The sequence below is a fragment of the Pelophylax lessonae genome (assembly GCF_965119305.1).
Source record: "Pelophylax lessonae genome assembly, chromosome: 3".
In the NCBI taxonomy this organism is placed as follows: domain Eukaryota; kingdom Metazoa; phylum Chordata; class Amphibia; order Anura; family Ranidae; genus Pelophylax; species Pelophylax lessonae.
The window spans coordinates 35,308,217-35,321,765 of NC_138770.1; the positions used below are offsets into that span (position 1 = coordinate 35,308,217).

The window sequence follows — 13,549 nt, forward strand, 5'->3', positions numbered from 1 at the left end:
CAACAAAAAAAAAAACAGAAAAATAAAACAATGTTCTTCATCTCTGAAGGACGAGGCCCATATGGAGTAGGAGGGAGGTTGAGGTGGTGGTGGATGTGGCGGTGTCATAGGCGTGCGCACAGGGTGTGCCGGGTGTACCTGGGCACACCCTAATCACCTAGGGCACATAGCATTATCGCTCTGTTTGCCAGTGAGGAGATGGGAAAGATCTCCCTCGGACCTGCTCCGCTCTATTTATCTTTGCCAGCAGGGAGAGTAATGTATCGGGGCCATGTACATGTAGGCAAACACATGCATGTGTATTTAAACTTTGGGGTGCACACCCTAATGCAATAGGCTGCGCACACCTATGGGCGGTGTAGGTGGAAGCAGCGGCGGAGGAGGACCAGGGCCGGATTAAGAGCATCATGGGCTTGGTGCTGAGGATTTTGAAGGGGCTTAAGGGCCGTGCCTTGGCATGCACCCAGAGGAGGAAGGGTGCAGCCATGCATGCCTAATTCCACATGGGATGCTGTCTCTGAAGCCCATAAACACATCCATGCATCGGCAACTGTCCCTCCTAGGTCCGGCCTTCGTGCTGTGTGGGGAGGTTCTGAGGGAGCTGCCTGGGGAAGCGAGCATAGAAGCCAGACTTCTGTGTTTACAAGTGACAGAAGAGCGGTAACAGTGAATATGGCCAACCCAGGGCCTATATAAAGGTAGGGGCCTGGAGCTGCAGCTCCAATAGCCCCTACGTTAATCTGGCCCTGAGGAGGACGAGGTAGCCAACACTGCTTCTTTTCAGAAATTTTAAATGAGGGTACACCCCAAAAGAGTGAGAAAGAGAAAAAATAGAACAATGGCTGGGTAAGGTCGGTATCCATCGCTATTCTGCACAAGGTACGGAAAAGTCCCGTGGGATCCATGCCTGGTTCATTTTAATGAACGTGAGCTTGTCCACATTGTGTCTGGACAGGCGGCTGCGCTTGTCTGTGATAACGCCCCCAGCCGTGCTAAATACCCGTTCAGATAATACACTGGCTGCAGGGCACGCCAGCACCTTCAAGGCGTAAAGGGCAAGCTCAGGCCATGTGCCCAACTTGGAGACCCAGCAGTTGAAGGGGGCAGACCCGTCATTCAGTACGTCTAGGCGTGTGCACACATACTGCTCCACCATGTTGGTGAAATGCTGCCTCCTGCTAAGACGTTCCATATGAGCTGCTGGTGCTGCTGTTTGTTTTGGCGTGCTGACAAAGCTTTTCCACATTTCGGCCATGCTAACCCTGCCTTCTGAGGTGCTGGCGGTGCCCTGGTTGCGTTGGCGACCTCTTCCTCCTCTGCCTTGTGCTTCCACTGTGGCCCCACTGTCAGGTGGGAATGCCAGTAGCATTGCGTCTACCAGCGTGCGCTTGTACTCGCGCATCTTGCGATCGCGCTCCAGTGAGTGAATTAAGGATGGTACGTTGTCCTTGTAACGGGGATCCAGCAGCGTGGCCACCCAGTAATCAGCACAAGTTAGAATGTGGGCAACTCGGCGGTCGTTGTGGAGACACTGCAGCATGTAATCGCTCATGTGTGCCAGGCTGCCCAGAGGCAACGAAAGGCTGTCCTCTGTGGGAGGTGTATCGTCTGTGTCCTCTGTATCCCCCCAGCCACGCACCAGTGATGGCCATGAGCTGGCCTGGGTGCCACCCTGCTGTGAACATGGTTCCATATCCTCCTCCAGCTCCTCATCCTCAAGAACTGTGCCCCTGCTGGACAATTGTGTCCCTGGCGTTTGTGTGTGCAGGAACCCACCCTCAGAGCCCCTTGTGAATGACTGCCATGAAAGCCTTGGAAATGTTACCTCTTCATCCTCCTCCTCATCCTGTGCCACATCCTCTTCCATCATCGCCCAAATTGTTTTTTCAAGGAGGCATAGAAGTGGGATAGTTAAGCTGACAACTGCGTCATCGGCACTGGCCATGTTGGTGGAGTACTCAAAACAGCGCAACAAGGCACACAGGTCTCGCATGGAGGCCCAGTTATTGGTGGTGAAGTGGTGCTGTTCCGCAGAGCGACTCACGCGTGCGTGCTGCAGCTGAAACTCCATTATGGCCTGCTGCTGCTCGCACAGTCTTTCCAGCATGTGCAAGGTGGAGTTCCACCTTGTGGGCACGTCACATATGAGGCGGTGAGCGGGAAGGCCGAAGTTATGCTGCAGCGCTGACAGGCGAGCAACAGCAGGGTGAGAACGCCGAACGTGCGCACAGACAGCCCGCACTTTCTGCAGCAGCTCTGACATATCGGGGTAGTTTTTAAGGAACCTCTGCACCACCAAATTCAGCACATGCGCCAGGCAAGGGATGTGCGTCAAACCGGCTAGGCCCAGAGCTGCTATGAGATTTCGCCCGTTATCGCACACCACCAGGCCAGGCTTGAGGCTCGCTGGCAGCAACCACTCATTTGTCTGCTGTTCCATGCTCCTCCACAACTCCTGCGCGGTGTGTGGTTTTTCCCCCAAACAGGCAAGTTTTAAAACTGCCTGCTGTCGTTTACCCCTGGCCGTGCTGAAGTTGGTGGTGAAGGTGTTACGCTGTCCGGATGAGGAGGCGGTAGAGGATGAGGAAGCAGAGTAGGAGGAGTTAGGAACAGGAGGCAAACTGAAGCGCCCTGCAATCCTCTGCGGTAGAAGGAGATGCGCCAAACAAATTTAAAAAGGTGTATCTCACATGTACCGATACAGACTATCCCGCAATTTAATTTTTTACACTCAAACAGGGTGTATAGAATAGCGGAATAGGACAAATTTTACAAAACGGTGTATCTCACACGTACAAACACAATCTAGGCCCCGATTAAAATTTTTTGTACCCTAAAGGCAGGATGAGGAGTAGGAGGAGTTCGGAACAGGCAGGAGGCAGACTGAAGCACCCTCAAATCCTCGGCAGTATGAGATGCGCCCCAAAAATTGGAAAGGTGCATCTCACACGTACCGACACCGATTATCCCGCAATTTAATTGTTTATACCCAAAGGTTTTGATTAAATAGCGGAATAGAAAATATGATATCAAAAGGTGTATGTATCTCACACGTACCGACACAGACTATCCCGCAATTTAATTGTTTATACCCAAAGGTTTTTATTGAATAGCGGAATAGAAAATATGATCAAAAAAAGTGTATGAATCTCACACGTACACAACCAGACTAGGCCCCAATTACTATTTTTTGTACCCCTAAAAGGCAGGATGAGGAATAGGAGGAGTTTGGAACAGGCAGCACCCTCAAATCTTCAGAAGTATGAGATGAACCCCAAAAATTGGAAAGGTGTATCTCACACGTACCAACACAGACTATCCCGCAATTTAATTGTTTATACCCAAAGGTTTTTATTGAATAGCGGAATAGAAAATATGATCAAAAAAAGTGTATGTATCTCACACGTACACAACCAGACTAGGCCCCAATTACTATTTTTTGTACCCCTAAAAGGCAGGATGAGGAGTAGGAGGAGCTTGGAACAGGCAGCACCCTCAAATCTTCAGAAGTATGAGATGAACCCCAAAAATTGGAAAGGTGTATCTCACACGTACCAACACAGACTATCCCGCAATTTAATTGTTTATACCCAAAGGTTTTTATAGAATAGCGGAATAGAAAATATGATCAAAAAAAGTGTATGTATCTCACACGTACACAACCAGACTAGGCCCCAATTACTATTTTTTGTACCCCTAAAAGGCAGGATGAGGAGTAGGAGGAGTTTGGAACAGGCAGCACCCTCAAATCTTCAGAAGTATGAGATGAACCCCAAAAATTGGAAAGGTGTATCTCACACGTACCAACACAGACTATCCCGTAATTTAATTGTTTATACCCAAAGGTTTTTATTGAATAGCGGAATAGAAAATATGATCAAAATAAGTGTATGTATCTCACACGTACACAACCAGACTAGGCCCCAATTACTATTTTTTGTACCCCTAAAAGGCAGGATGAGGAGTAGGAGGAGTTTGGAACAGGCAGCACCCTCAAATCTTCAGAAGTATGAGATGAACCCCAAAAATTGGAAAGGTGTATCTCACACGTACCAACACAGACTATCCTGCAATTTAATTGTTTATACCCAAAGGTTTTTATTGAATAGCGGAATAGAAAATATGATCAAAAAAAGTGTATGTATCTCACACGTACACAACCAGACTAGGCCCCAATTACTATTTTTTGTACCCCTAAAAGGCAGGATGAGGAGTAGCAGGAGTTTGGAACAGGCAGCACCCTCAAATCTTCAGAAGTATGAGATGAACCCCAAAAATTGGAAAGGTGTATCTCACAGGTACCAACACAGACTATCCCGCAATTTAATTGTTTATACCCAAAGGTTTTTATTGAATAGCGGAATAGAAAATATGATCAAAAAAAGTGTATGTATCTCACACGTACACAACCAGACTAGGCCCCAATTACTATTTTTTGTACCCCTAAAAGGCAGGATGAGGAGTAGGAGGAGTTTGGAACAGGCAGCACCCTCAAATCTTCAGAAGTATGAGATTAACCCCAAAAATTGGAAAGGTGTATCTCACACGTACCAACACAGACTATCCCGCAATTTAATTGTTTATACCCAAAGGTTTTTATTGAATAGCGGAATAGAAAATATGATCAAAAAAAGTGTATGTATCTCACACGTACACAACCAGACTAGGCCCCAATTACTATTTTTTGTACCCCTAAAAGGCAGGATGAGGAGTAGGAGGAGTTTGGAACAGGCAGCACCCTCAAATCTTCAGAAGTATGAGATGAACCCCAAAAATTGGAAAGGTGTATCTCACACGTACCAACACAGACTATCCCGCAATTTAATTGTTTATACCCAAAGGTTTTTATTGAATAGCGGAATAGAAAATATGATCAAAAAAAGTGTATGTATCTCACACGTACAGAACCAGACTAGGCCCCAATTACTATTTTTTGTACCCCCAAAGGCAGGATGAGGAGTAGGAGGAGTACGGAACAGGCAGCACCCTCAAATCTTCAGAAGTATGAGATGAACCCCAAAAATTGGAAAGGTGTATCTCACACGTATCAACACAGACTATCCCGCAATTTAATTGTTTATACCCAAGGGTTTTTATTGAATAGCGGAATAGAAAATATGATATAAAATTGGTGTGATTTATCAATAGCACATGTGAACAGCAGTGTCTTATATCATTCAGCTCTGCTGCAGGCCACAATTTAATTTTTTTAACCCAAGGCTGTATATTGAATAGTGGAATAGAAAAAAATGTATGATTTTTGAAACCACTCAATAATAGCACATGTGAACACTGAACACAGCAGTGTATGATCAGAGTCAGCACAGCACAGCTGAAGGAAAAACGCTGCACAGAGTGACTGATAGAAAAAGACTTTTCTCCCTCCTCCTCAGTGGGCAAAAAAGATTGTGTTCACTGCACCCCACACACAGCAAAATCGATGTGGACCACTGACACCTGCCTATCTCCAGCCTCTCCCTAAAAGGATTGATAAGATCGGTCACTGCAAACCCCCCCCCCCACACAGCAATATCGATTGTAGAACACACTGTCTGACCCTAAAAATCAGCAGCCTCTCCCTAAAAGGATTGATGAGATCGGTCACTGCAAACCCCACCCAGCAATATCGATTGTAGAACACACTGTCTGACCCTAAAAATCAGCAGCCTCTCCCTAAAAGGATTGATAAGATCGGTCACTGCAAACCCCACCCAGCAATATCGATTGTAGAACACACTGTCTGACCCTAAAAATAAGCAGCCTCTCCCTAAAAGGATTGATAAGATCGGTCACTGCAAACCCCACCCAGCAATATCGATTGTAGAACACACTGTCTGACCCTAAAAATCAGCAGCCTCTCCCTTAAAGGATTGATAAGATCGGTCACTGCAAAATCGATTGTAGAAAACTGACCCTAAAAATCAGCAGCCTCTCCCTAAAATGCCCTACAACTCGCCCTGCCTAACACACTCCGACCTGTCCCTCAATTCTATCCGGACACAAATGGTTTTTGCCTGTCTGTCCCTAATCAGCAGCGGCGCCCCGTCTCGGACTTATAAAGACTTGGTCACATGCTTCAGATGGCCAATCACAGCTACTAATACATTTGTAGGCATGGCTGGGATGGCTTAAGGCACACCAGTTAAACGCTTGTTGATTGGCTGTTGAAAGCCCGCCATGAAAAGCGCGCCAATGCATACAAAACCCGGAAATAAAATGACCGAACACGGATTTTTACCCGAACATACAGTAAAGTTTTCGGGTCCGTGTTTGGGTAACAAAAATCCAATTATTCGGTACGAACACGAATAATACAGTCCTTGTTCCCTCAACCCTACTCCTCACCTCTCCGGTCAGGTCTGTGTTTTATTAATAGAGATAAGAGTGATGTCATGTGACCTCCCAGAATCCTCCTCACCTCTCCAGTCAGGTCTGTGTTTTATTATTAGAGATAAGAGTGATGTCATGTGACCTCCCAGAATCCTCCTCACCTCTCCGGTCAGCAGGTAGATGATCTCCAGGGTAAGGTTTAGTATCTTCTCAGTCATGTGAATCCGGTCCTCCTCCATCCTCATTGGTGCCATCATTTGATCTATACAGGTCTCCTTGTAGACAGATAAGTTTTGGGAATGAAAGTAAGAATTATTTGGATGGTATTGGTCACAATAATAGGATGTGGATGTGAGGGAGTAATAGGAGAGTTACTTTACATTTAAGAACTACTCTCCCCATGAGAATACATTTAATCTGGACTGTTTCAGATTTGTTACATCTTGGAGGACTTTGGACCCTCTTAGCCTGCCAGATAAGAATTTCCCTTTTCTCTGTTGGGTTTGTTTGGTTTCTGAACTGGTTTGCAGCAGAAACAGAACTTCTCTAAGAACAAGTGCTCACCAACGAATGAAGGAATTCCCTTCTTCATCTTACATAATATTCCAGAACAAATCACATGACCAGTGGGACAATAAGATGGTTAAGATTGCCAGTTCTGTAAGGTCTGAAAAATAAGTGCAGGTGGGGGGGAGACAATCATAGACCCCCCCTCTGTCCCTCAGAGTCCCCTGAGCCCTCCAGCCCCCGTTTCCCTCAGAGGCCTGAAGCTTGACTACCCCCTCAAGGTTCTCAGAGTCCTTCAGATACATTACCCCTTCAGAGGCCTCTAAAGTCTTCCAGCTTCACTAAACCCTCACATCCCCTCAGCTCCTATACTTCCCTCAGAGCCCTCAGTATTTTCCTCCCTCTGATACCAGTGATGGAACATATTGTTTATGGCAGACTGGGGAATGTTTTCTTCCTCCTGACCAGCAATATAAGTGGCTCTATGCTCCATACTCCTGACCCCTGCACTCCATCATTGTGTTGGCTGTGTGAAGGAATGTGATGAACACTTGTGAATTAAGCACAATGTCTATTTTTCTACGTGTATTTTTCTATACATGTACATATCTTTTTCCTGTCTTCCTTACTCAAAATGGCCGTTACTAGATACCCCCCACCACCGACAATGGAATGTTAGAAGAAAGATGGAGCCTTGGCACAGTGCCTTCAAGAGAAGATTACATTCATAAACTCGAAGGGGACTACCTTATAATGGACATAACTAATCAGAAAGTGGCAAATAATCAGTATTATTTATTTATTTATTTATTATAATATTATGCTTATGACGTACTAACATATGACACCGCCTACTAACTATATAATAGGCTGTACATTAGGAATAAACAGGAAGTATCATTTACCTGAACAATGTGTGTCAGTATGTGATATCATAGTTACATAGTTACTTAGTAGGTGAGGTTGAATAAAGACAATAGTCCATCCAGTTCAACCTGTGTAGGTGTGTGTGGCTGTAATCATCTCACATACCCCTGAATGTTCTGATCCTTGAGATGCACATCCAATAGTCTTTTGAAAGCCACCATACTACCCGCAGAAACCACCTCTTGTGGTAGAGAATTCCACAATCTTGTAGCCCTAACAGTAAAGAACCCCCCACATTGCCTGAGGTTAAAACGCTTCTCCTCTAATCGCATTGTATGCCCCAAGTCCTCATGCAATCCCTTCGACTGAACAGCTTTTTTTCTAAGATGAGATTCCCATTGAGATATTTAAAAATTGCTATCATGTCCCCCCTCAGGCGTCTCTTCTCCAGGGAGAATAAATCAAGCGATTGCAGACGCTCTTCACAATCAAGGTCCTCCAATCCCCTAATTAGTTTAGTTGCCCTTCTCTGGACTTTCTCCAGCTCCAACACATCCCTTCTGAGGACTGGCGACCAGAACTGGACAGAATACTCCAGATGCGGTCGGACCAGAGTTTTATAAAGTGGAAGGATTATAGTCTTATCTCTGGAATACATCCCTTTCTTTATGCATGCTAATATTCTGCTAGCTTTGGCAGCTGCCGCTTGACATTGCATGCTGTTGCCTAGTCTATCATCAACCAAGACTCCCAGATCCTTCTCCATTTTAGATTCCCCCAAGGGTTCCCCTCCTAACGTGTATTGTGCTTTTATGTTTCTAGTCCCCAAGTGCAAAACCTTACACTTCTCTACGTTAAACCTCATTTGCCAAGTCGTTGCCCACTCCGTTATTTTGTCCAGGTCATCCTGTAGGATATCTGCTTCATGCTGTGCAGTTATTGCCCTGCCCAATTTTGTGTCATCTGCAAAAACTGATATTGAACTACTTACCCCGACCTCAATGCTGTTTATAAATAAGTTGAACAAGGTTGGTCCCAGGACTGAGCCTTGGGGGACCCCGCTTACTACCTCAGACCAGTCTGAGTATGCGCTGTTTATTACCACCCTTTGGACATGCCCTTTTAGCCAGTTCCCTATCCAAAAGCAAACCCTGCTGTCGATACCTGCAGACCTTATTTTATAAATTAAGCGCTTATGGGGAACTGTATCAAATGCCTTAGCGAAATCTAGGTACACCACATCCACTGGTCTGCCCCTATCTAGCTCACCTCCTCGTAGAATGCTAATAGATTGGTTTGACAAGAACGCCCATTTGTAAACCCATGCTGGTTATTACTGATGATGCTGTTGTCTTTAGCAAACTCTACGATATAGTCCCTTATCATCCCCTCCAGAAGTTTACATACTACTGATGTCAGACTGACAGGCCTATAATTTCCCGGTATATGCCTCTGACCCTTTTTGAATATCGGAATCACGTTAGCTTTCCTCCAATCTCCTGGTACATCTCCTGTCCTAATACTGTCCGCAAAGATCAGGAACAGTGGTCTGGATATAACCTTACTGAGTTCCTTGAGTACTCTCGGATGTACGCCATCCGGGCCTGGTGATTTGTTTGTGTTAAGTTTATCCAGCCTTTCCCTGATTTCACCCTCTGTTAGCCATAGTGGCAAGTCCTGTGTATTACTACTAACCAAACAGTCATGGTCAGTGTACCCCTCCGTTTCCTGTGTAAATACTGACGAGAAAAAAGCATTCAGCACGGTTGCTTTTTCAGTGTCCTCTGTAACCATCCTCCCATCATCGCTCATTATGCGTGCAATATGCTCTGCCCTAGTTTTTTTGCTGTTGATATACTTAAAGAATTTCTTTTGTTTTTTTTTACTATCCTCCGTTATTTGTCTCTCAAAGTCTATTTTAGCCATCTTGATTTCGTGTTTACACTTCTTATTTGCCTCCTTGTATTGGTCGAAAGCCAATACTGTGCCTTCTGATTTATATTTCCTGAAGGCCAATTTTTTTCCCCTAATAAGATTTTTAACGCTACGGTTTAGCCAGCCAGGTTTGGCCTTGTCTCTTCTAAATTTATTTCCCATAGGAATGCACTGCAAGATGCCTTTCCTTAACCACTTGCCGACTGCCTAACGTCGATGTACGTCGGCAGTCAGCCCCTCACAGGCAAAGTGACGTAGGTCTACGTCGCTAGCCTGTTAGGGCTTAGGGAGCGAGCGCGCGCCCCCGGAGGCGCGCTCCCGCGCGGTCACGCACCCCCCCGCGCGTGTGACCGGCGGACCCGATGTCCGCCGGTCACTCTGCGATCGTCGGGGGAGAGGGAGAAAGGCAGGCAGCTTGTGTAAACAAGCTGCCTGTCATTCTCCCCTGTGTATGAAAGATGATCATACGGTTCTACTATGTAGAACCGTTGATCACGGGTCATACACTAGTAGCCACAGCCAATCACAGTAGAAAGCACGCCCCTAGGGACACACATAGCCCTGCCCTTTCAAAAAAAGTTAACCCCTTCACTGCCAGTGTATTTTTACAGTAACAGTGCATATGTATAGCACTGATTACTGTAGAAATGTCACTGGTAACCCCAAAAGTGTCAAAAATGTCAGTCAAGGGTCCGATCTGTCCGCCGCAATGTTGCAGTACTGCAAAAAAAAAAATCGCAGATCACCGCCATTACGCGTTAAAAAAAAAACAACAAAAATTACAAAAATCTTTCCCTTTGTTAGTAAACGCGATAACTTTTGCGCAAACCAATCAAAATACGCTTTTTGCGATTTTTTTTACCAAACATAGGTAGCATAAAACAAATTGGCCGAAAATGTTAAAAAATTTAGATTTTTACATTTTTTGGGGGGGAAATTTCATATAAAAAAATGTGAAAAATATTGCTATTTTTGCAAAATTTACGCTCTTTTTTTGTTTATAGCTCATGATCAAAAAATCGCACAGGTGATCAAATACCACCAAAAGAAAGCTCTGTTTGTGGGAAAAAAAGGACGCCAAATTAGTTTAGATACAGCATCGCACGACCGCGCAATTGTCCGTTAAAGTCACGCAGTGCCGAATCGCAAAATACCCCCTGGTCAGGAAGGGGGTAAAATCTTCCGGGGCTTAAGTGGTTAATATGTTCCTAAAGCATTCCCATTTTTCCTCTGTGGTCAGGGATCCTAGGGTTCGGTCCCAGTTTACTCTTTCCATCAATGAGTACAATTTTGGAAAGTCTGCCCTTCTGAAGTTAAGGGTTCTTATGTTCCCCACTTGCCTTGTTCTATTGTTATTTACACTAAATGTGATCATCCTGTGATCGCTAGAGCCCAGGTTGTCCTGGACTCCAACCTCCGAGATTATGTCTGGGTCATTAGTGATCAATAGATCCAGGATTGCGTTTTCTCTAGTAGGAGAATCCACCAGCTGTGACATGTAATTATCCTGTAAGGTTTCCGTGAATAGACGGGCCTTATGTGAGTGTGTAATCCCCTCTCCCCAGTCAATGTCGGGATAATTGAAGTCCCCCAATATGATGACTGATCCTAGCTTTGCCACTTTACCCAAAAGTGCTAAAAATTCCAGCTCTACCTCCTCCCCTTGTTTAGGTGGCCTATAGCAAACCCCCACAATTACTTTTCCCTTTACTCCTTCCCTAAGGAGTTCTACCCACACGGATTCTAACTCCATACTCATCCCTTCCGTAATGTCACTCCTCTCTATCTATCACCCTTACATTGTTCTTAACGTAAAGACATACCCCTCCCCCTCTTTTTCCTACCCTGTCCTTCCGGTACACCGAATACCCTTGGATATTTGCCAGCCAGTCATGTGAGGGGTTGAACCAAGTCTCCGCTATTCCCACAAGGTCTATGTCCTCCTCATGAACTAACATTTCCAACTCATCCATTTTATTAGCTAGGCTCCTGGCATTAGCATATACCCCTCTTAGTTTTACGGAAGTTAAGCGTGATTGGTTATGTTTATTCCTGTTTGGTCTGAGGTTCTCCCGCACAGACCTACCGATTGTCGTTGTTGACCTACTGTCGCTGCTGACCCTACAACTGCCTTCAGTCCTTTGCTCCCTCCTAACTGACTCTACTTCTGAGCCCTCCCCCGTCTCCAAGTTTAAAAGCCCCTCCAACTTGGTGGCCATCTTTCTCCCCAAAAGAGCTGTACCGTCCCCATTAAGGTGCAGCCCATCCTTACTAAAGAGCCGGTAGCCGACTGAGAAGTCAGCCCAGTTCTCCAGGAACCCAAACCCCTCCTTCCTACACCAGTTCCTCAGCCACTTGTTAAGTTCCCTAATCTTCTTCTGCCTCTCCTGTGTGGCTCGAGGTACAGGCAGTATTTCAGAGAAAACCACCTTGGAGGTCCTTTTCCTCAATCTATTACCTAAGTCCCTGAAATCGTTCTTTAGGATCCTCCACCTACCTTTAACTTTGTCATTAGTGCCCACATGCACCATGACCGCTGGGTCATCCCCAGCCCCGCACAATAATCTGTCTGCCAGATCTGCAATGTGTCGAACGCGGGTGCCCGGTAAACAACATACTGTTCGGTTCACAAGATCTTTTTTACAGATTGCCCTCTCTGTCCTCTTGATAATTGAGTCCCCAACTACCACAAACTTTCTAACCTTTCCTGAGTTACGGCCCCCCTTCTTCCTGGAGCCGTCCCTCCCCTGGCAGCTGGGGGAGGGCGCATGCTCCAGCTCTGCCACCCCTGAGTTGATATCCCCCTCAACCTGCAACTCGGCAAATATGTTAGGGTGTACCAACTCAGGACTGGCCTCCCTGACACACAGTCACCCAGCTGCATACCTCTGCTGCTTGCGTCCTCTATTCCTCCCTCCTCTATGCTGGCCCCTGCCAGCGCTTGATGGGTAATGTCCAAGCTCCTTTCCAGGTTGTAGATGCCACGCAGTCTTGTCACTGTGTTCTCTAGATCCACGATGTGGGCTTCCAGAGCAATAAGTCGCTCACATCTTGCACAGCAGTATTCGTCCTCGATTGGTTCATCAAGAAACTCATACATGGCGCAAGAAGTGCACTGAGTGGCATCCCCAATCCTGTCGGACATTATTACCCACTACTCTATGGGGATAATGTTAACGACCTGCTCTTCCTTACCTACACTACCTCTAACTCCCCTGGTACTAAACCTGGGGTACTCACCAGTCGCTAATATACTAACCAGTCACTAAGATACTTACCAGTCGCAAAGATACTCACCAGTCGCAAGATACTCACCAGTCGCAAGATACTCACCAGTCGCAAAGATACTCACCAGTCGCAAAGATACTCACCAGTCGTAAGATACTCACCAGTCGCAAGGATTCTCACCAGTCGCAAGGATTCTCACCAGTCGCAGATACTCACCTGTCGCAAGGATACTCACCTGTCGCAAAGATACTCCCTGTCTCAAAGATACTCACCAGTCGCAAGGAAACTCACCAGTCGCAAGCAAGCTCACCAGTCGCAAGATACTCACCAGTCGCAAGGATACTCACCTGTCGCAAAGATACTCCCTGTCTCAAAGATACTCACCAGTCGCAAGGAAACTCACCAATCGCAAGGAAACTCACCAGTCGCAAGATACTCACCAGTCGCAAAAGATACTCACCAGTCGCAAAGATCCTCACCAGTCGCAAGGATCCTCACCAGTCCAAAGATCTTCACCAGTCGGTCGGTCACAGAGCACTGTCAGTCGGTCGCAGAGCACAGTCAGACAGTCGCAGCGCAGTTAGCGCATATCCTCGTGCATGCACTCTAATTACCTATTTAATTAGATCCAGCAGCAAGAAATCTATTTTGAACCTGATTGAGGTTCGTGAACCATTACAAT

At 46.0% G+C, this 13,549-nt stretch overlaps 2 protein-coding genes across 3 annotated transcripts in view; one reads left to right on the forward strand and one right to left on the reverse strand.

The window, feature by feature from the left end:
• The window catches only part of LOC309550773 (gastrula zinc finger protein XlCGF66.1-like), a 150,806-nt gene extending 144,233 nt beyond the window's left edge, over positions 1-6,573 (reverse strand). Inside the window, exon 1 of the mRNA XM_082251109.1 lies at positions 6,492-6,573. Within this exon, the coding sequence (XP_082107235.1) occupies positions 6,492-6,569 (78 nt within the window). The 5' untranslated portion in view covers positions 6,570-6,573. The remainder of the gene's footprint in view (positions 1-6,491) is intronic.
• Positions 1-13,549, forward strand: part of LOC309550708 (uncharacterized protein) — a 295,084-nt gene that overhangs the window by 123,188 nt on the left and 158,347 nt on the right. The window lies entirely within an intron of this gene.